The sequence below is a fragment of the Fomitopsis serialis genome (genome assembly GCF_022376445.1).
Source record: "Fomitopsis serialis strain Sig1Antser10 chromosome Unknown B0H18scaffold_89, whole genome shotgun sequence".
Classification (NCBI taxonomy): Eukaryota; Fungi; Basidiomycota; class Agaricomycetes; order Polyporales; family Fomitopsidaceae; genus Fomitopsis; species Fomitopsis serialis.
The window spans coordinates 1-18,027 of record NW_025955049.1 but is presented as its reverse complement, the minus strand read 5'-3'; the positions used below and the strand labels follow the sequence as shown (position 1 = coordinate 18,027).

Sequence of the window (18,027 nt, the reverse complement as noted above, 5' to 3'; positions counted from 1 at the left end):
CGATCATCGTCAGCCGCGACTCCGGACGCACATATCGGGTGAACGGCTCCCGCACGGACGCTCTACAGCAGGTCACCCGTCGTCAGCGAACCCAGGACCGCGTGACCCTCAAGTCTACGCACCTTTACTACGCACCTTGGCCCTTAACGCAACCCCGACGACTGAATACTAAGGTTGGACGCGGGTAGCGGGTACACCCACGACTAGTACTTACTGCACCGTAGTACTGCGCGGTGTCACCGACTCGTGACGGTATTGCCGAAAGAGGCAATACCGAGCGCCCAGACGTGGCGTGCGCGACATTCCTGAAGGTTGCCACCTCGCTCTTTCGCCCTCTCCGTTGGTCCTTGCTGCCACTCCATCCGCGCATCAGCACCCACCGGTCACGGCGTGAGGACCACTAATCCAGCGCCACAACACACGGATACGGCGCACACGCGGACACCGAGCAAGTACGGCAAAGGCCCCGCATAGAGGCGCAGTCGACGAACATACCGCGGCCGCGGGCACAGCGACGAGCGGACGGTAGGCGCAGACGAGGAGCGGACCAGGGGGGATGGGTGAGCAGGCGGCGGGGACGGGCGAGGGCGAGGGCGAGGGCGAGGGCGAGGGCGACGGCGACGGCGAGGGCGACGGCGACGGCCAGTGAGTGCTTATTAGCGCCAGCGAGCTCACTGATTGCCGACACAGAATGCGGCAGCGACGTGCAGCACGACGCGCACGACGACCGCGAGCATGCAAGGCCAATGCCCTGCATGCAGGCATGGCCGATGAACGGTTGACGGGTGAATGGTAGGCAGGCGGGCAGGCGAGGATCGGCAAGGTGAGTGGATACCTGGCAAGGGGCGGCTGGCAGACACCGCTGACGAACACAGACGCGGGCGGAAGAGTGAGTAAGCCGGCGAGTTGTCCGTCTGCTGCACAGCGCGCACGTCACCCACGCGCGCGCAGGGCCAATGCCCTGCGCGCAGACGCGGCCGACGAACGGGCGACATGGCCAGGGACTACGAGGAGGAAGCACAAGTGGGCGGGCGGCAGGGCGAACAGGTGAGAAACCGAGCGGGCCAGTGGGTGGGTGGGCGGTGGGCAGACATCTCGGTGAGTGGCCGGGCAGCTGGGCGAGCAAGTTGACTAGTGGGCGGGTAAGCAGACACAGCGGGCGGGTGACACACACCGACCGCGATTGTGTTGGGCGAATGCCCAGCACGCAGACACGGTCGACGGACACGCGTCCGATTGGGCGGGCGGAGAGGTGGATGGACGGACAGGCGGATGGACGGACGGGCAGACGAGCGAACAGACGGGCAGGCAAGCGGTCAGACGAGCGGATGAGTGGGCGGGTAAGCGGGGTAAGCGGGCGACGACACGCACAGCAACCGCGAGTGCGCTCTGTGAATGCCCAGCGAACAGATACGGTTGGCGAGCGGGCAGGCGGGCGGCCAGGGCACTACGCCGACCGCGGGCGTGCTAACATGGCCGGCGAATGGACCACGCCGGCGTGAGCAAAGGACGGAAACTGACGGTGGACAGGGCTGGGGCGTGTACAACACGCCAACCGCGAGCACCCAGGGCCAGTGCCCCGCGTGCAAACGCAGCAGACGAGCGCACCGCGGGCACGGGCACAGCGGCTGGTACGCGGAAGGGCGTACGGATGGCGCGTGACGAGTGGGGACACGCGAGCACGAGCGAGTGGGGAGGACGGGGAGGAAGACGAAGACGGCGGGCGCAGGCAGCAAGCGCACACCCGCCGACTCGGAGGTACCACCGAGGGTGGTCAACTCGCGGACCACCGCCAACACCGGCAGTGAACCCGGGTGCGGTTAGCACCGTACATGGGTACGGGTACGCGGGTCACGGGTGCCAGTGACCGTGCACGGTACATGCAGCCCGTCGCCACAGCATGCCAGTACTTGCCCATTAGACTCCCAGTCGGTCGAAAGCGCAACTCACAAAGCAATGCGAAGCCTTGAGTTTGCGACGTACTGCAGTGAAGCACGCCGCAAGCTCAAGGCTTCACATTCACAGCAAAAGTGAACAACCATGTCATCGCAGTACCAGAGTAGAGTAGTTCTATGGAGTGTGAGTACTAGTTACATGTACGTAAGCACCTCTGTAGCTTTCAACATGAGTCTTCATTTGCACTTCAGTGGCCTTGAAACAGAGGTATTAATGTCATACTTGATTTAAGTGCACTTCACCAGTCTTCAGGGAACGTATTTATGCATTTAAGACTTAATGATGTTACGAAGTAAGACGACGTTACGTGAAGTAGTTTAAACATGCGTGAAGTCCAAATAAGGAAAGTGGGTTTTTCCTGATGCATACGATGCTGCGTCGGGAATCGCTGATCTGATCGCAACGGTTCCGCATGCAAATTTGGCAGTGTCTGCACTGCCAGTGGCGACGATGTCAGGCTCTTGATTCAGGTCGGACATGCTGAGAAATGCCGTTGTTAGCTTATAAGTTTGTGATACAGGACGAGACACCTACATGCAGTCGTCGCTCACCTGCACAGAATAGGGAGACAGGCATTTGCGCTTTGACTTCGGTTGATCGCGCGTTCCAGTTGGGCTACGAGTATAGCCGCATCGAAAGCCGGGGCGCAGAGCTGATTGGCCCTCTTCGACAAACGCATCATCCGTCTCGCGGTGACGTTTCCTGCTCAGTTGATTATGATCCCTGTAGTATATGGTAATGTCAATAAAGCCACGACATTCAACGGAAATACCGTTCCACTGACGAATGTGGCGTCCTCGTAGGTTCAAATGCCCACATTGTGTTCGGTACCACAGTCCTAGTCTGTTCCGGCGAGTGCCTCTGTTGCATGTGTTGTGTGGGATAGAGGGTGCGAGCGCGATACATGACACTTTATTTAATACGAGTCGGGAACAGTACGGCCTGTGATAAGCACTAGCCACATGGCTTATGCACATGCATCGCGACGGGAGACTTCGTGTTGAGGAGGAGGAGGGGACTCCATGTGTACTAGCGTTCGCTGAACTAAAGGAAAGCGAGCATTGTCAGTGAGGACAAAAACAGACCTTTGAACACAGCTTTGCCGTATCCAGTGCGTTCCGTGCACGAGGCGTGCTAAAGCCGCATCACACTCCACCTGATTTGCATACTGAGCCACTCGTGGAGCCACTCATTAGCGTGCTTGACGTTAAGCACAGTGGCCTACGGGTTGCCAGCGGACGACCCGATACCAGTATTAATATTCCCCTGACCAACGTGTGAGCTGCGGCGATTTGAAACGGGAGATGGCGGGAGAAGAATGCTTAGAGAAGTAGGATCGAGGTTCATACCATGACATTGGATTCTCCATAGCGTACACAGTCGTGATCGATGCAGTAGTCTTTACCTCGCATACTATGCTATATATGCTCTGCCAGTGTACTACAATCCTTGCCCCCGCCATCGTCCGATCGTCGTGAGTGGCACCTATACCATCACTGCAAGCTACTCGGCCCCGCTTCCGCGTTGCCAGGCTCCTCTTGTGTACCGTCTGATATCGAAATCGGTTGCAGACCCATCTCCCTAACGTGTCGTAGTCAGCAGTGGTTACGTATGTCAAGCGAACGATGATACACCCTTACCGCAAGAAGTTGGACTCGATGCTGAAGTTGTACGGCCTAGAGTCGACACGCAGCTCTTCTTTCTCAATGCTTGAGAGCTGGCCATACCAATGAGGGTCGTAAGCATTGATCGGCAGCCTTTTGACGGCCGGTCGTTGACCGTCGATTGAGTCAGATGCTACGCGACGACCGGGCAAGGCACCGCGCGTCACCGGCTGGCCTGGCGGAGCCCTACTCCTCTCGTGTGCAGCATCAAAGACGCTCAAGAATCGAGTGAGTTGTGACTGTCTCCACGGCTTACGCAGAACGCGGAACTGTCCTGGAGTGCTGTCAGGCTCGTCCGAGCTCATACCATTGGGACCAAGGATTCTGATGAGGTGTTGATGAGGGCGCAATTGATCGTAATCCAGACAAGAGGCGAGTCGCCGTTGGAATTTCTATGCTGATGAATTAGGTATCATGCAACCTATGATGCTCAGTCACTTACGTTCTGCTTCCGCTGCTGGCGACTGTGCTGCAGTTTCGTCGCAAGGATGGCTTCCGGGGTCGGTCTCGATAGTTGCTCCCTGTACTTCTTGATTAGCCCCCGCAAGTGGGACCTAAACGCCGCCGATATCTTTGACCTCTGCTTCCACTGGTATTGCTTGCATTCCAGGAAACTGTCAGTAAATACCTCTGTTGCGGACTTGTTCCATTTGTTGGCCGCCGTGCCGTTCAAGTCCAGTTTGAACTTCTTCGCTGTACAACAGCGGCCTTCCTGGAAGCCTTCAAGCTCTTCTGGTGTCGCGACTGATCGACGCCGGATACGGAAGTCACTCGTGTCGCGCTTCATGAGAACACGGGCGTGGCTCCGAACGTTAGACTGACAACGAGTTAAGCTAACTCTGTGGAATTGAAATATAGAGCATCGCACCGCGAGTCCCGTTGCATCCGCAGAACGGCGCTTAGGAAATCCGTACTTCTTGGGACGCTTGGCTGGCAGCCCCAATTCGTCGCTTTCATCGTCAGCATCCGAGTCATTCTCCGCCCTTCCTTTTCCTTTTCCAAGTTTGCTCGTTAGTACTTCTCTTATCGCCTTGACCTCCCCGTGGATGGCGCCCATCTCCTTGTCGATCCGGTAGACGTCGTCTCGAGACGCAGGTATGACCTACGCGCGGACATTAATCAACGACGCTCGGGATTCGCGTTCACACTCACAGTACGACCACCCAAGTTGTGCCCTCCTGGAGGCTCGGGCCTATGGATTTCAGCATCTGGGTCGACACCGTTCTGCTGTGCAGGACGGGCGTCGAGTTGGTTGGGCGCGTCTTGAGCAACTGAGGGACTCTGTGTGCGCCTCGCCTCTGGGCCAGGCGATTCACTGACTGGTTCTTCTCGGCTGCGTCCGAGGTCTTCGTCGGCCATCTGGACGTTGATACGCCTCTAGGCTATCTAAGCCCCGAAAACGCAATCTAGGCCTCTACGATGCTCCGAAGCTCTTAGAAGATCCACTACAACTGTTCGAAGATTTCGAAGTTCGTAGCCAACCCTGGCTCACCTTAGAAGACTATCCGCGACCTTCCGGCACCTCAGTGACGCTATAGGAGCACCTACCCACCTATCTAGATGACCCCAGAACACGCAGGTCACTCGAAGATACACTATGTGTTAAAGACACTCGAACATGTTAGAAGACGTGCTACGGTGTTAGAAGATCTCCTGCGAGACCATAGGATGCTACAGGATGTCCAGTGAGTCCTTGCAGGTCGTCTCACATCCTTGACGAGTGGTCTCGGTTTCCGGCGTCATGTGATAGCCGGTCGGCCTTCGGACCACTGGTTAGCGAGCCCGAGAGCAGTTGTCACGTGTTAGAAGCCATAGCCGGATGTTTGGGGCCGTCGGAGCTCCGTAGTGGTAATAGCCGTGTTTCCCTGTATATACTCTGGGACTGGTTCCCTTCGAATCTCAGAGACCCCCTTACCCTCTCAATCTCACCTCGCACCGGCGAGGTTCGTCAGTCAGCCAGTACGTTCGAAGTCAGCAAGTTCGCCAGTCAGTCAGTACGTTCGAAGCCAGTCAGTCAGTTCGCCAGTACGTTCGCCAGCTCGTAGTTGCCCCGAGAGGCTCTACACTTCTTCTCCTGCCGTCGCTCGCCTTCCTTGTCACCGTTCGTTCGACCCGTCTGTCGAAACCCTCCCTCCTACCTTCGAGGCTTAGCCCTCGCCTTCGAACAGTCTTCGACATCTTCGAAGCTCTCCCACGTCGTTCGGAGTCTTGTCCGTCCTCCTCCTTCTTACCTAGACCACTGTACAGTCCCCCGTACATCTCATAGACGCAGAGGCCTCGCATACCACTGCTCGACCTCACGGTTGGGTTTTTGTGTGGCTTTTGTGTTCTTTTCGGTCGCGTCATCTTGGAGCCCACCGCGAGGGGGATATAGAGCAAGATTCCGCCGCGTCGGAACTTCGACGTCAACCCTGAAGACTACCGAGACTACGAAAGTCCTCTTCTCGCACTCGCTATCGACAGTCGTCTAGGTCCCGGATCAGCCGCCGCCTTTCGCAGGCATAGCAACCCTCTCCCAGGACCTTCGACTATCCCCTCTTCGTCCGAAAACGTCGAGCTTGTCCCCGATCACGACGATCCGGAACGCTCCGTTCGAGACCAAGTGCCTACTACCCCATCCCATTCCAGACGTGCTCGAAGACTCTTGCTTGCAGACGACTTAGAGTCACTAGTCTTCGGATCCCCTCTACCGCTTCTAACACCATCACCACCTCTCGAAGGAGAGGAACCCACCTCAGCCACAGTCACCACGCGTAGAGGATCTTCCACCTCACGTCTACCCATACCCACCAGTCGTAGAGTGTCGTCAGTCCCTCCAGGACCAGAGCAGTCCGCGCCGCGACGGACTTCGACCGTCGACACCCCTAACCCTTCAAACACTTCGACAATACCTTCGAACATTTCAACAATCCCTTCTATCGCTTCGCCAACTCCTTCTAACACTTCGAAGCTGAGTCCAAATATGGCCGACACAGGAGCACCAGCCTCGAAGGTGGCTTCAATGCCTGCACGCGGACACTCCACTGCACCTGTCTTCGACGAGTCAGAACCTTTCTCATTCAACCGCTTTTTCCAAGACCTCGAAACACACTTCGCACGATGCCGAGTTACCGACGACTCCGACAAGAAGTCATGGGCAGTTCGCTACCCTCCTATCCGCGTCTCCGACCTATGGATGATGCAGCCAACATTCAAGGATGCTACGAAACCCTACGAGGAGTTCGTGACCGCCCTACGAGCACTCTATCCTGGAGCTGATGACGAGCACAAGTACTCGCTCGCTGATCTGGACACGGTCATCCATGATCGCATAGAACTCGGGATGACCAATGCCCTCCACCTCGCTGCCTACTACCGCGACTTCTACATGATTTCGGAGTACCTGATCGCTCGAGGTTCGCTTTCAACACTCGAACAAGATCGGAAGTTCCAGCAAGGCTTTCCGAATACGCTCTGGGGTCCCATCGAGCAGCGCCTGTTCATGCGGAACCCTGACCGCTCTCGAAGGAAGCCCTGGACGTTCGCAGAGATCTACAAGTCAGCACAGTGGGTGTTAGATGGTCCTACACCAGCTTCGACCTTTCGGCAAGCTCGTCCCCCTATGCCTACGACCACACCCGCTGTGTCTATCCTGCCATCCCCACCTGTGACCACGAAGTCCGAAGACCTCCTACCATTGCTACAGATGCTGATCAAGACCCTCGAGGCCCAGCAGTCTCACAGCCGGTCACCCGAATTCTCGAACAGTCGTGACAGCCCTCGGTGCTTCTATTGCGGACGTTCGGGATGTTGGATCGGTGACTGCGAGATGTTCAAAGAAGACAGGAAGAAGGGCCTGTGTCGACGGAACCCCGATGGCAAGATCGTCTCGTTCAACAACCGCTTCATGAGTCGCCAAGACGGCGAGACCCTCCGAGACACTATCTACGAACATGCACGTCGTTCGAACAAGTTAGGACTCAGTTCGTCATCTTCGAGTGGTTCAGGCAGTGCTATGCAAGGCGCTACAGCCACGCAGTTGCTCTATGAAGCAGTCGAGAGTCCGCCTATCCCTACGCATGCCCTCGACATTGGAGAGATGCTAGCCTGCATGGACACCCAGCTATCACGGTTGACGGAGATCTATGCTCGGGAACAGCGTAAGCAGACCGTTGTCGACCGAGTTGTCATCGAGAAGCATCCCCTACGCTCGAACACCCACCTGGCTGATCAACCACTACTACCCATGACGTGTTCGAAGTTTTCGGAGCGAGCCCCAAACCACCTGCCATGTTCGAAGACAAGACCAAGTACCCTAGCGCCTGCGCCAGTCGTCCGACCTACCATCGACACCGAGAGTCCCGCTTTCCCATCTGCAAATGTTCGAGACATGACCTACGCACCTCCTCCCACCCAACGTTTCGAAGCGACCCCTACAAAGTTCGAAGCGAGCCCTCGAAATTTCGAAGCATCTCCCACGAAGCGACAGAGCCGAGCCAGCTTCTTTATAGCACAGCCCCCGCCCCAGCTTGCCGAACTGGCTGTCGAGTCCTCATCGAACACTCCGTGTGTACCATTGACATCTGAGGAGCTTCGAAAATTGCCTTCGTACCTTCGCGACCGATACTGGGCAGCACTGACGCCTCAGACGGCGGAGCGCAAGACAAACCAGGTGTCTACAAACACTGCAGCTATGGAACCACTTTCGAACTACAGCCTTATGATCGAAGACACTTCCCCAGCTGTCACCGTGTTAGGGGACCTTCTGGAGGGCAGCCTTACGTTAGAAGAGACTCCTACGTCTTCGAAGTCTTCAGACATACGACCTACATCTTCGAAATCTTCGGACAGTCGACCTACGTCTCCAAGATTGTCAGATGACCAACCTGCACCTCCGAAATGTTCGGACTATCGACCTATGTCTTTGAAGCCTTTGAACGGTGATCTCCCCACGTCAACGGAATCTTTGAGTGCTCCTACGACATTGGACACTCCTCCTATCTCTCCGAAATGGCCAGATCATGCCCCTACGTCTCCGAAACCTTCGAACGGTCAAGCCATGTCTCCGAGATTTTTGGACTATCAACAGATGTCTTCGAACAATCTCTCTATGCTGATGGAATCCTTGAACACTCCTACGACGTTTGACACCCCTTCGATCCCTTCAGAATTGCAACACCACGCTCCTACGTCTCAAGAATCTTCGAACTTTCGAGCTACATCTCTGAGATTGTCAGACCACCATCCCAGGTCTACGAAATCTTCGAAGCCTCTTATGCCATTTCTAGAATCGTCGAACTGTCCCCTCCCATCTCCGGAACCTTCCGACCTTCCTGCTATGCTTCCGAAATCATTGGATGCTTATGCTTACGCTCCGAAAAGTTCGGACTATCTTTCTGCAACTACGACGCCTTTGGATCCTCCTATGATGTCTACCCCCACTCCTTCGATGTTGCCAGACTCTGCTCCTACGTCTTCGAAGTTACCGTGCGCTGTGCTACCGCCAAAATCTTCGAACACTCCTACGATGGATGGCCTGTCACCTCCACTGGCTACTATGTTGCCCGAGCATGATGAGCAGCCCATGCTTCCCTCCCCGCCCCGCCCGTCTCTTGTATCTATCTCTGCGCTGACCGAGGACGGTCACAATTTCAGTAAGGGGGAGGATCACCACGACCACTTGGTAGTACCATCACCAGACACGCCTCGAAAGCTAGACCCACACCTCGAAGACGTTGAACATACCCTATTGCTCTCGCAACCAGCAGGTCCACCCAAACACGTGTCGAGAGTCTTCTACATGTGTGTGGTGCTGTTCGTCACTGCCGCACTGTTTTTCGCTTTTGGAGACAATCTATGGCCATGGGATCGACGTGGAGTGCATGAACAACAACTCCGAACGTTCGAAGACACGTACCTAGTCCTACCACCCGACATGGCCCCAGACCCAACAAACCTAATCGTTCGTAGAGTGAATACCTTGCAAAGATGCCCGCTGCACCTCGGGGTCGAGCCTGAGCGTTACGAGACAGTCAGGGACCTTGACTTCCTTCGAGACGACCTAGAGCAAGCTCCAAACATGTCAGTCAGGCAGTCACCCAATGCAAAGACGAGACCTCGGTATCACGGCCCATTGGTCGTTCAATCACGCAGCCACGCCCGTCACAGTGTACCGCTGGCTAGAGAGAAGGAGAAGGAGTCTACGATGTCCCTAGGAGCCTCCGAACGCTTCAAAGATGCATTCGACAAGCTGGATGCAGACAGTGTTTTGTACGAAGACAGCTAGGGTCTTCTACGGTGCTAGACGAGCTGTTCCCGCCGTAGGGGGCAATGATACCACCCAAGCAATCCTTAGTTCACGTCCTACCTCCAATTTCAACCATCCTTCACCTTCTACCGACCCCGGTGGTCCTCTACGAAACAAGCACCCTTCATCTGCTATACCCGCTGACCGAGGACGGTCAGGATTTCAGTAAGGGGGAGATGATACGCCTCTAGGCTATCTAAGCCCCGAAAACGCAATCTAGGCCTCTACGATGCTCCGAAGCTCTTAGAAGATCCACTACAACTGTTCGAAGATTTCGAAGTTCGTAGCCAACCCTGGCTCACCTTAGAAGACTATCCGCGACCTTCCGGCACCTCAGTGACGCTATAGGAGCACCTACCCACCTATCTAGATGACCCCAGAACACGCAGGTCACTCGAAGATACACTATGTGTTAAAAGACACTCGAACATGTTAGAAGACGTGCTACGGTGTTAGAAGATCTCCTGCGAGACCATAGGATGCTACAGGATGTCCAGTGAGTCCTTGCAGGTCGTCTCACATCCTTGACGAGTGGTCTCGGTTTCCGGCGTCATGTGATAGCCGGTCGGCCTTCGGACCACTGGTTAGCGAGCCCGAGAGCAGTTGTCACGTGTTAGAAGCCATAGCCGGATGTTTGGGGCCGTCGGAGCTCCGTAGTGGTAATAGCCGTGTTTCCCTGTATATACTCTGGGACTGGTTCCCTTCGAATCTCAGAGACCCCCTTACCCTCTCAATCTCACCTCGCACCGGCGAGGTTCGTCAGTCAGCCAGTACGTTCGAAGTCAGCAAGTTCGCCAGTCAGTCAGTACGTTCGAAGCCAGTCAGTCAGTTCGCCAGTACGTTCGCCAGCTCGTAGTTGCCCCGAGAGGCTCTACACTTCTTCTCCTGCCGTCGCTCGCCTTCCTTGTCACCGTTCGTTCGACCCGTCTGTCGAAACCCTCCCTCCTACCTTCGAGGCTTAGCCCTCGCCTTCGAACAGTCTTCGACATCTTCGAAGCTCTCCCACGTCGTTCGGAGTCTTGTCCGTCCTCCTCCTTCTTACCTAGACCACTGTACAGTCCCCCGTACATCTCATAGACGCAGAGGCCTCGCATACCACTGCTCGACCTCACGGTTGGGTTTTTGTGTGGCTTTTGTGTTCTTTTCGGTCGCGTCAACGTCTTGCGTGGATGCAGCGGCATGGCCGTCTGGGACGTCTTCCGCAATGTCGGGGATGATCTCGTTTTCCGTGACGTCGCGGTTTATGGGCATCTGGCGATCCAATCCCATATCCACATCTTCGACAGTCACTGGAGGACCACCAATTGTCGAACTGTTCGTTGGCGCTTCTACCCGTGGTGAGACAATGTCTGCTTGCCCAGTAGTGGGAGCGCCGTCCGAAGTTGAAGGATGCCAGTGGCCAGAAGCCCTGAACCCAACGGCAGGAGTGGGAGCGATGGAGTCGAATCGTTGGGTCTGCGGGACCATCGGCCGCTCTATACCACCACCTGCCGAGGGTCCAGATGATTCAAGAGCTGGAACAAAAGGTACATGGCTCTGGAAAGCTACACGGCGTGCAGTAACCTGGGCGGGATAGCGACTGCTGGAAGCATCCGACGGTGCAGTCGGTGTGACGTCCGTTGCTCGGACCTGTGGGGAAGGCGACTGAACGTTCAACCTCATTCGTGTAGAGGATGCCGACCCTTGGCCACCAGGTGCTGGCAGGCCTATGTATAGAGTACCTGTAGTTAGCGCAAAAGGGTGTATACATGAAAGGCCTGTACTTACCGCGGGCTGCTCCTCATACATGAGCCGCCACTCGCTCATGTATAAGCGAGGCGCCGTGCTCACTACCCAAAGAGGCAGCTGCCCTTTGGGGACAGCTTAGGTCACCCAGTGCCGGGGACAGCTCGCGGCGCCGCCGCCGCCTACCCAAAATAGGTGCTGTCGCGTGCTCTTCGCGCCATCGGGCGAAAATGATCGTGATGTACGATCAGTGAGATCTGACATGTTCTAGGGCTAGGCATGGTGCCGTATATAGTGTGTATGTCGTGCTCCATGACATACACGCTGTATGTTGCGCTCTGTGACAAACACTAAATTAACTTTTGTTCTTTGCAATGCTATTTACTAATTCCAGTGTTGTGCGAAGGCGAGTCATAAAGCGGCAGCCCTCCCGATTACAGTTTGGTATGTTTCAGGCCCTGACAATTCGTCACACCCTAACAAACAGCGCAATGGTAGAAACAATATATATTAGTATAAGTAGCAATGATGTACAGTGTGCTGTGCTCCAGGATGGGCACCAAAAAAATCCCTCGCGAGCATCCCCGCAAGCTCGACATCCTCCATATGCTCCGTCCTGCGCTTGCGCTCCTCCACGACATCCACGACACTCTCAAGAATCTGCGGCGGGTAAGCCTCATTCACCTCCACCGAGCCCGCGCCGACGCAGGTCATGTTCAACAGAATCCGCGCTGCGCCCGCCGACCTCGGACTCACGGACATGTACAATGGCTTGCAGGCTCTGGAGGAACCAGCTGCAATACGCACGCAGCCTCCCATGGAGGTTGAGATGGTCATCCTTGCGACAAATTGACATGTTAGCGGCGATGTTTGGGAAGAGGAGGAAAGGACGTACGAGCTGCAGTCGACGCCGTCGATGATCGCGGCACGCATGGCACCGCCCGTGTAGCCCGCGGCGACTCTACTGATCGACGTGCTGCCATTCGTACCCACCGACGCACCATTCGTGTTTGTTGACCTGCCGCCATTCGTACCCACTGGCGTACCCACTGACACGGCCCTATTCATACCTGCTGACATGGCCCATTTGTACCTGCGGACGCGCCTTCGTGCTGGTCAATGTGCTGCTGTTTTTGCTAGTCCGAGGGCTGGTCTGGAGTGGGTAGGGGTAGAGCTGTGGACGCAGCAGGCAAGTGAGTGAGCTTCGTGGGCGCCCCCGTAAAACCAACGTTTGCGTCTATTTGTTGCCTCACCAGATTGGGCAACCCCGATGTCGTCGGGCTGTTCCTGGCCAATCAGAACACGTTTAAAGGTCCCACTGAGAGCTGCAACATATCGCCGACTCGTGTTCGGGTCGTTTTTGCACTATGTATGCATGTCTTTTATGCTACAATAGGGACTAGATACATGCCTAGTTACATATACCGGAGGAATACAAATATGGAGGTGCAGTACAACACAAAAGCTGTTCTTGTATTCGGTAGGGATGTCTATCTACACTAGTGTAGTGGTTCTCTGAGTTGCGAGCCATGAATCGTCTACTTCGGGTGGATTGGCCGCGATGGCTGCTGTATATGCATAGAACATGTTATTACTACCATTACAATGTCTCTATTTACTAACATCTTGGCCGTGTCTACGTGCAGGGGCGGTAGGGCAGTCGCCTGGCGCACTCACGGTTGGCGTGTGTTGCGCGCCCTGCCCACCGTCGCGCTCACTTGCTGTTCACTCACGCGCCCGCCTTCTGTTCGTCGGCCGTGCTTGCGTGCTGGGCATTCGCCCTGCACGCTCGCGGTCGCCGTGCGTGTAATGCTCATCCGCACTCTGTACCCGCGGCCCGCCCGCTGCTTTCCCTCTCGCTCGCTTTCCCTCTCACTCGCTTTCCCTCTCGCTCGCTTTCCCTCTGGCCCGCCTGCCCTCTCACTCGCCCACCCACCCACTTTCCCGCTCACCTTCTCTTCTACTCGCCCACCCACTCGTCTCCTTGTTTGCTCATCTCCTTGCCTGCTCGCAGCTCGCCCACTTGTCCGCCCGTCCGCCCGTTCGCTCTCCCGCCCGTTCGCTCTCCCGCCCGTTCGCTCTCCCGCCCGTCCACCCTCCCGCTCGTCCGCCTGCCCCTCCCGCTCGTCCGCCCGCTCGCCTGCCCATGAACCCGTTTTCCCGCCTGCGTGTGCATCCGTCGGCCGTGTCTGCGTGCTGGGCATTCGCCTAGCACGCTCGCGGTGGGCGTGTGCTGTCGCCTACTCACTTTCCCGTCTGCTCGCTCTCCTATCCATCCGCTTGCCCACCCGTCCGCTCGCTTGTCCGTCTGCCGGCCCGCCCGTCGGCCTGCATGCCCGTCGGCCTGCCCGCCAGTCGGCCTACCCGCCCCTCAGCCTGCTCGCTCGCCTGCCCTCGCGTCCATGTGATCCGTCCGTGGGCTGCTTTTGCATGCGAGGCATAAGCCCTACGCCCTCGCGGTCGACACGTGTGTTGTACTCCACGTCGCCGCCCTGTAAACAAGGTCAGCTCGCTCGCTCCTGTGTGTCTGCACTCACCTCGTTGCTAGCGCTGGCTATATCTGCATGCAGGGCCAATCTCTGCATGCTCGCTGTTGCCATGCGCGCTGTTCTCTAACAACGTCGGTGACCGACGCGGGACGGTGTAGTGGAGGCTGGTGGAGGTCGCAAACGGCAAGCGGAAGCGCTCACCGCTCGCTCGGCTCGTTGCGGGCTCCCGGGCATGGCCGAAACTGACGCCACGTAGCAGGCAGGGCGGGATCGTATGTACCTGATCTCAGATGCCACTGACCCTGATGTTCATCCATATCGGGCAGCTCGCATCGCGCGCCAGTGGTGCTGCCCCGCCGCGGGCGAAGGGACCGGGCTACCCCGGCGCCGCTGCTATATCGGGTAGCGACCGACGGCGCCTCGTTCATACATGACGGCGCCTCGCTCATACATGAGCGAGCAGTCCTCGGTAAGTACAGGCATTTCATGTATACACCCTTTTGCGCTAACTACAGGTATTCTATACATGAATATGCCGGTATAGCCTGCCTTGGCGCGGATGAACCGGAGGGGCTCGATCTAAGATGAATTGGCCACGAGGTGGGATCGTGGCTCGTAAAACGTCCTCGCCTCTGGATGATGCCGCCGCCACGGGAAATTGCGACAACGGATTGTATCCGGCGGGTGATGTATGCGCCCAACCAGTGAGTGCATTTTGGGGTAGCGTATTCCCCCCTGTTCACGCCGCGCCGCGTAGCCTGAGGACAGCATGCTGGAATCCTGGGTCCAGTTGATCCGCGCAGTGGTGGTTGAGCCTGGCGCACTGGCAAGCCCCTTCGTCTGCTTCAAGTGATCCCTGGCTAAAGCCGGGTGCTGCTGTCTCGCAAGGATTCGATCATTGTCGCGTGATGCGTTCCGTTCCGATAGCAGGTCACCAGCACCCGTGGTTACTGCTTGACCTGGAGGCCCAATCAATGCGTAATCCGGTTTAGGGGTGGTCGGTTCGAGGAAGCTGTCAGAATGTGTGCTGCTGAATGCAGACTTCGGTGGGAGCAGCGGCGCATCGCCGTCCTGTGCGGGGAGGGAAAGAGACACATCGGCATCGGACCCTGGTGCGTGCTGTGTCTGGCGAGCCGAATTCATGGAAGACGAGCCGAAATTTGTCGTCCCGGGTATTGTCCCGGAGCCTGGGGCTGAAGGAGACGACTCCGATACGCAGCTGATCGACGAGGTAATCTCATCCAACAACGAGACAGCTCGGTTCCGGCGATCGAGGCTCTGCCTCTCCGGTGAGATAGGACCTCCTGCGGACATCTGGTGGCGGACGTGGCCTGATTCCCGAGAGGATTCGAGCGGAGTGTTAAGGGAAGGACCTTCAGGTGTCGCCGGCTGGTGGATGCGCTGTGTGGCGTGCGAGTCCATACCAGCGCCCGCTTCAGCCAGCGCCGGTAGCTGGGTCAATGATGACAATGTGCCTTCGCCCACGCTGAGCGCAACTAATCGGGGAGAGGTGGGAACAGAGCTGCTAGGCATCGAGTTCGATTCCTGGACGGATGAGCTAGTTGGCGACTGGCCGTCGGCCGCAGCGCACTCCTCCTCATTGGGACCGAGTATAGTCTCATCGACGTGAGCGACCTGCACCGTAAAGATTTGAGCATCCAACAAGGGCGGTTCGTGCCGCTCTCCCAACAGAATTACGTCATCATCGGCGCGAGGCTGCTGAAGTTTCGAGTCAATATGAATGCCTCTCAAGTCAAGGTAAGTCACACGTACCTCGCTGCGAGCGTCAGGAGGAGCATTACTAGAGTCACGATTCGATGCTTCAAGTGGCTCATCCGGGATGCTCTCCTCGTTTCCTTCGCAACTGACTCCAGCGCTTACATCTCCGATGGTTGAGGTGCTGGTCGATTGGGCATACATATGGTGATCACCGGTGGGATATACGATCTCTTCGTCGGTGTTGACACGACCGGTAGGGCACGTAACAGATGAACCAGATACAAGTTCTGGGAGGTCACTCCGAGCGACTCGAACCGCTCGCCCTTCGCCCACAGTAGCTCGATTATCAGCTCCGTTATCATGCGGAGCGCTGGGTGAGGGCTGCAGCAGACGAGCATCAGCTCGCAAGGGGACTGGCCCACCATGTTGAAGCCCGTCGTTCATCGACACGCGCTGGTGAAGCTGTGGCGCATTGTACCCCTCGCGTGCAGTGCTGGGGCCAGTACAAGTGGTGGGGGTGTTAGGCGGCTGTGGTTGCAAGGTACGTCCATCGGATACGCTTCCTTGAATCGAATTGCTGACCGCGGTGCCCTGTCCCCGCGGCTCGATGATCACTTCGGCACGACCCTCGCTGCTCGTTCCCGACTCCAGTACACAATGCACGGGCGTGTCTGGCGCCTGAAAAGACGATAAGGCCGTATGGCTAGCCGACGCAGACTCGCTTGAATCAAACGACTGGGGGGCGATCTCGCCGACTCGGACTGGTAAGGACATTGACTCGACAGCTGATGCATCGGCCATATCTTCAATGACAGTCGACAGGCCCGGCCTCTCTGTACGGCCGCGACTGCGGTGCCTTGATATAGGATGACTTGAGCGAGTTCGGGACCCATTCGGGGACGGGGAGCGACTGCTGTGGCGTCGACCGTGCTCAGGGGAGGTCGTATGCCTACGATTCAAGAAACGTGCAGCTCTCTGCGTGCGTGAAGGGGTTTCAGGCACTCGGCCCATCGGAGGAAGGCCCATGTCTGTCGTGCACAGATTCGAGGAATTGGTCGAGCTTGCTTTCGTCGAGATCCCTGGAAACAATGCTTCGAGGGATCTAGCCCGCACGCGGTGTGGTGATTGCGAGTCCCCGATGCGTAGACGACGCGGAAGGGAATTCTAGGTATCGGTGAAAACGATGGGCGGGGGTCGTTGGTGCGAGTTGACGGCTGCGGAAGGAGGGAGCGAGGTCTCTGGTACCTCGCGGAGGAGAGGGAGGTCGAGATGATACGATAAACACCTCCCCTGCCCTGTCCGTGGGCGTATATCGGCCTTCCTAAGCCTGCTGCGCTCGACGATTTTCCTTCCGACGATCCTAAACCTGTCGCGTCCTTCCTCCTAAGCCTGAGCCTAACCTTGACGAGCTTCCTTAGCCTGAAGTTCCTCCTAATACGAGACCTGAAGCCTGAGATTGCCCGTCGCAACCTAGATACGGAGTCCTGAGAGGTAGTGGTAGGTAACTAACTCCTCCCTCCCTCTCCCCTCCTAAGTCTCCTCCCGCCGCCGTTTTCCCACGTCCTACCCTCGCTGGCACCCGTTCCTCTCCTCTCCCGTTCCTTCCGCACCCGCCGCGTCTCCTTCCGACCCCTCGCCGTGCCCTTCTCCAGCTCCTTCCGGTCCCTCCGCCTCCTTCCGACGCCTCGCCATACCTTTCTCCAGCTCCTTCCGCTCCCTCCCCCTGGCTCTCAGTGTTTCCCACCGTCTGCAATGCCCGCCGATGCTCCCCCGAACCCGTCCACCATCGTCTTCACCACCCGGTTCTACCGCCTCATCGATCTTCTCCGTGACGAACGTGTAGTCGAGCCTCGTCTGAACCCCGATAGCGACCACGAGTGGCTTGCCTGGGCCCACGGAGCTCGGTGGTTAATCGTGCGTCTTCCCCTTCATCCTGATTCCTGATCCCCCTCTAAGCCGTCCTCCCCGCAGCGAATGCTCTTCGACTCTCGTTCCCGTGCAGTGGCCCACGGCGATGCTTCCCTTCCGCTCGTCCGCCGCTATCCCGACGTGCAGGAGCTGATCGAGTACCTCGACCAAGTCTTCCTCACTCTTCCGTCGCAGCATAGCTACGTGGGCGAACCTTCCCTTTGATTGCCTGGGCCCGAATCGGGTCACCGCCGAGCAGGCCGACGCAGAGATTGGTCGT

The 18,027-nt window shown here is 57.2% G+C and overlaps 4 protein-coding genes across 4 annotated transcripts; all 4 read right to left on the bottom strand.

The window, feature by feature from the left end:
* Positions 1 to 2,273: 2,273 nt before the first annotated feature.
* Positions 2,274 to 2,826, bottom strand: B0H18DRAFT_957914 (uncharacterized protein; the record flags this gene model as incomplete). Its single annotated transcript, XM_048042638.1, has 3 exons — positions 2,274 to 2,486; positions 2,508 to 2,679; positions 2,741 to 2,826. 3 exons carry the CDS (start codon positions 2,824 to 2,826, stop codon positions 2,274 to 2,276), a joined length of 471 nt encoding a protein of 156 aa, XP_047888911.1.
* A 766-nt stretch (positions 2,827 to 3,592) lies between these two features.
* Positions 3,593 to 4,407, bottom strand: B0H18DRAFT_882807 (uncharacterized protein; the record flags this gene model as incomplete). The annotated part of the gene is made up of 2 exons (XM_048040931.1): positions 3,593 to 4,012; positions 4,063 to 4,407. 2 exons carry the CDS (start codon positions 4,405 to 4,407, stop codon positions 3,593 to 3,595), a joined length of 765 nt encoding a protein of 254 aa, XP_047888910.1.
* Positions 4,408 to 10,977: 6,570 nt separating this feature from the next.
* On the bottom strand, positions 10,978 to 11,568 carry B0H18DRAFT_1123025 (uncharacterized protein; the record flags this gene model as incomplete). The annotated part of the gene is made up of 1 exon (XM_048034624.1): positions 10,978 to 11,568. The coding sequence occupies one exon, from the start codon at positions 11,566 to 11,568 to the stop codon at positions 10,978 to 10,980; it is 591 nt and encodes a 196-aa protein (XP_047888909.1).
* A 3,131-nt stretch (positions 11,569 to 14,699) lies between these two features.
* On the bottom strand, positions 14,700 to 16,640 carry B0H18DRAFT_957911 (uncharacterized protein; the record flags this gene model as incomplete). Its single annotated transcript, XM_048042637.1, has 2 exons — positions 14,700 to 15,836; positions 15,894 to 16,640. 2 exons carry the CDS (start codon positions 16,638 to 16,640, stop codon positions 14,700 to 14,702), a joined length of 1,884 nt encoding a protein of 627 aa, XP_047888908.1.
* Positions 16,641 to 18,027: the final 1,387 nt, after the last annotated feature.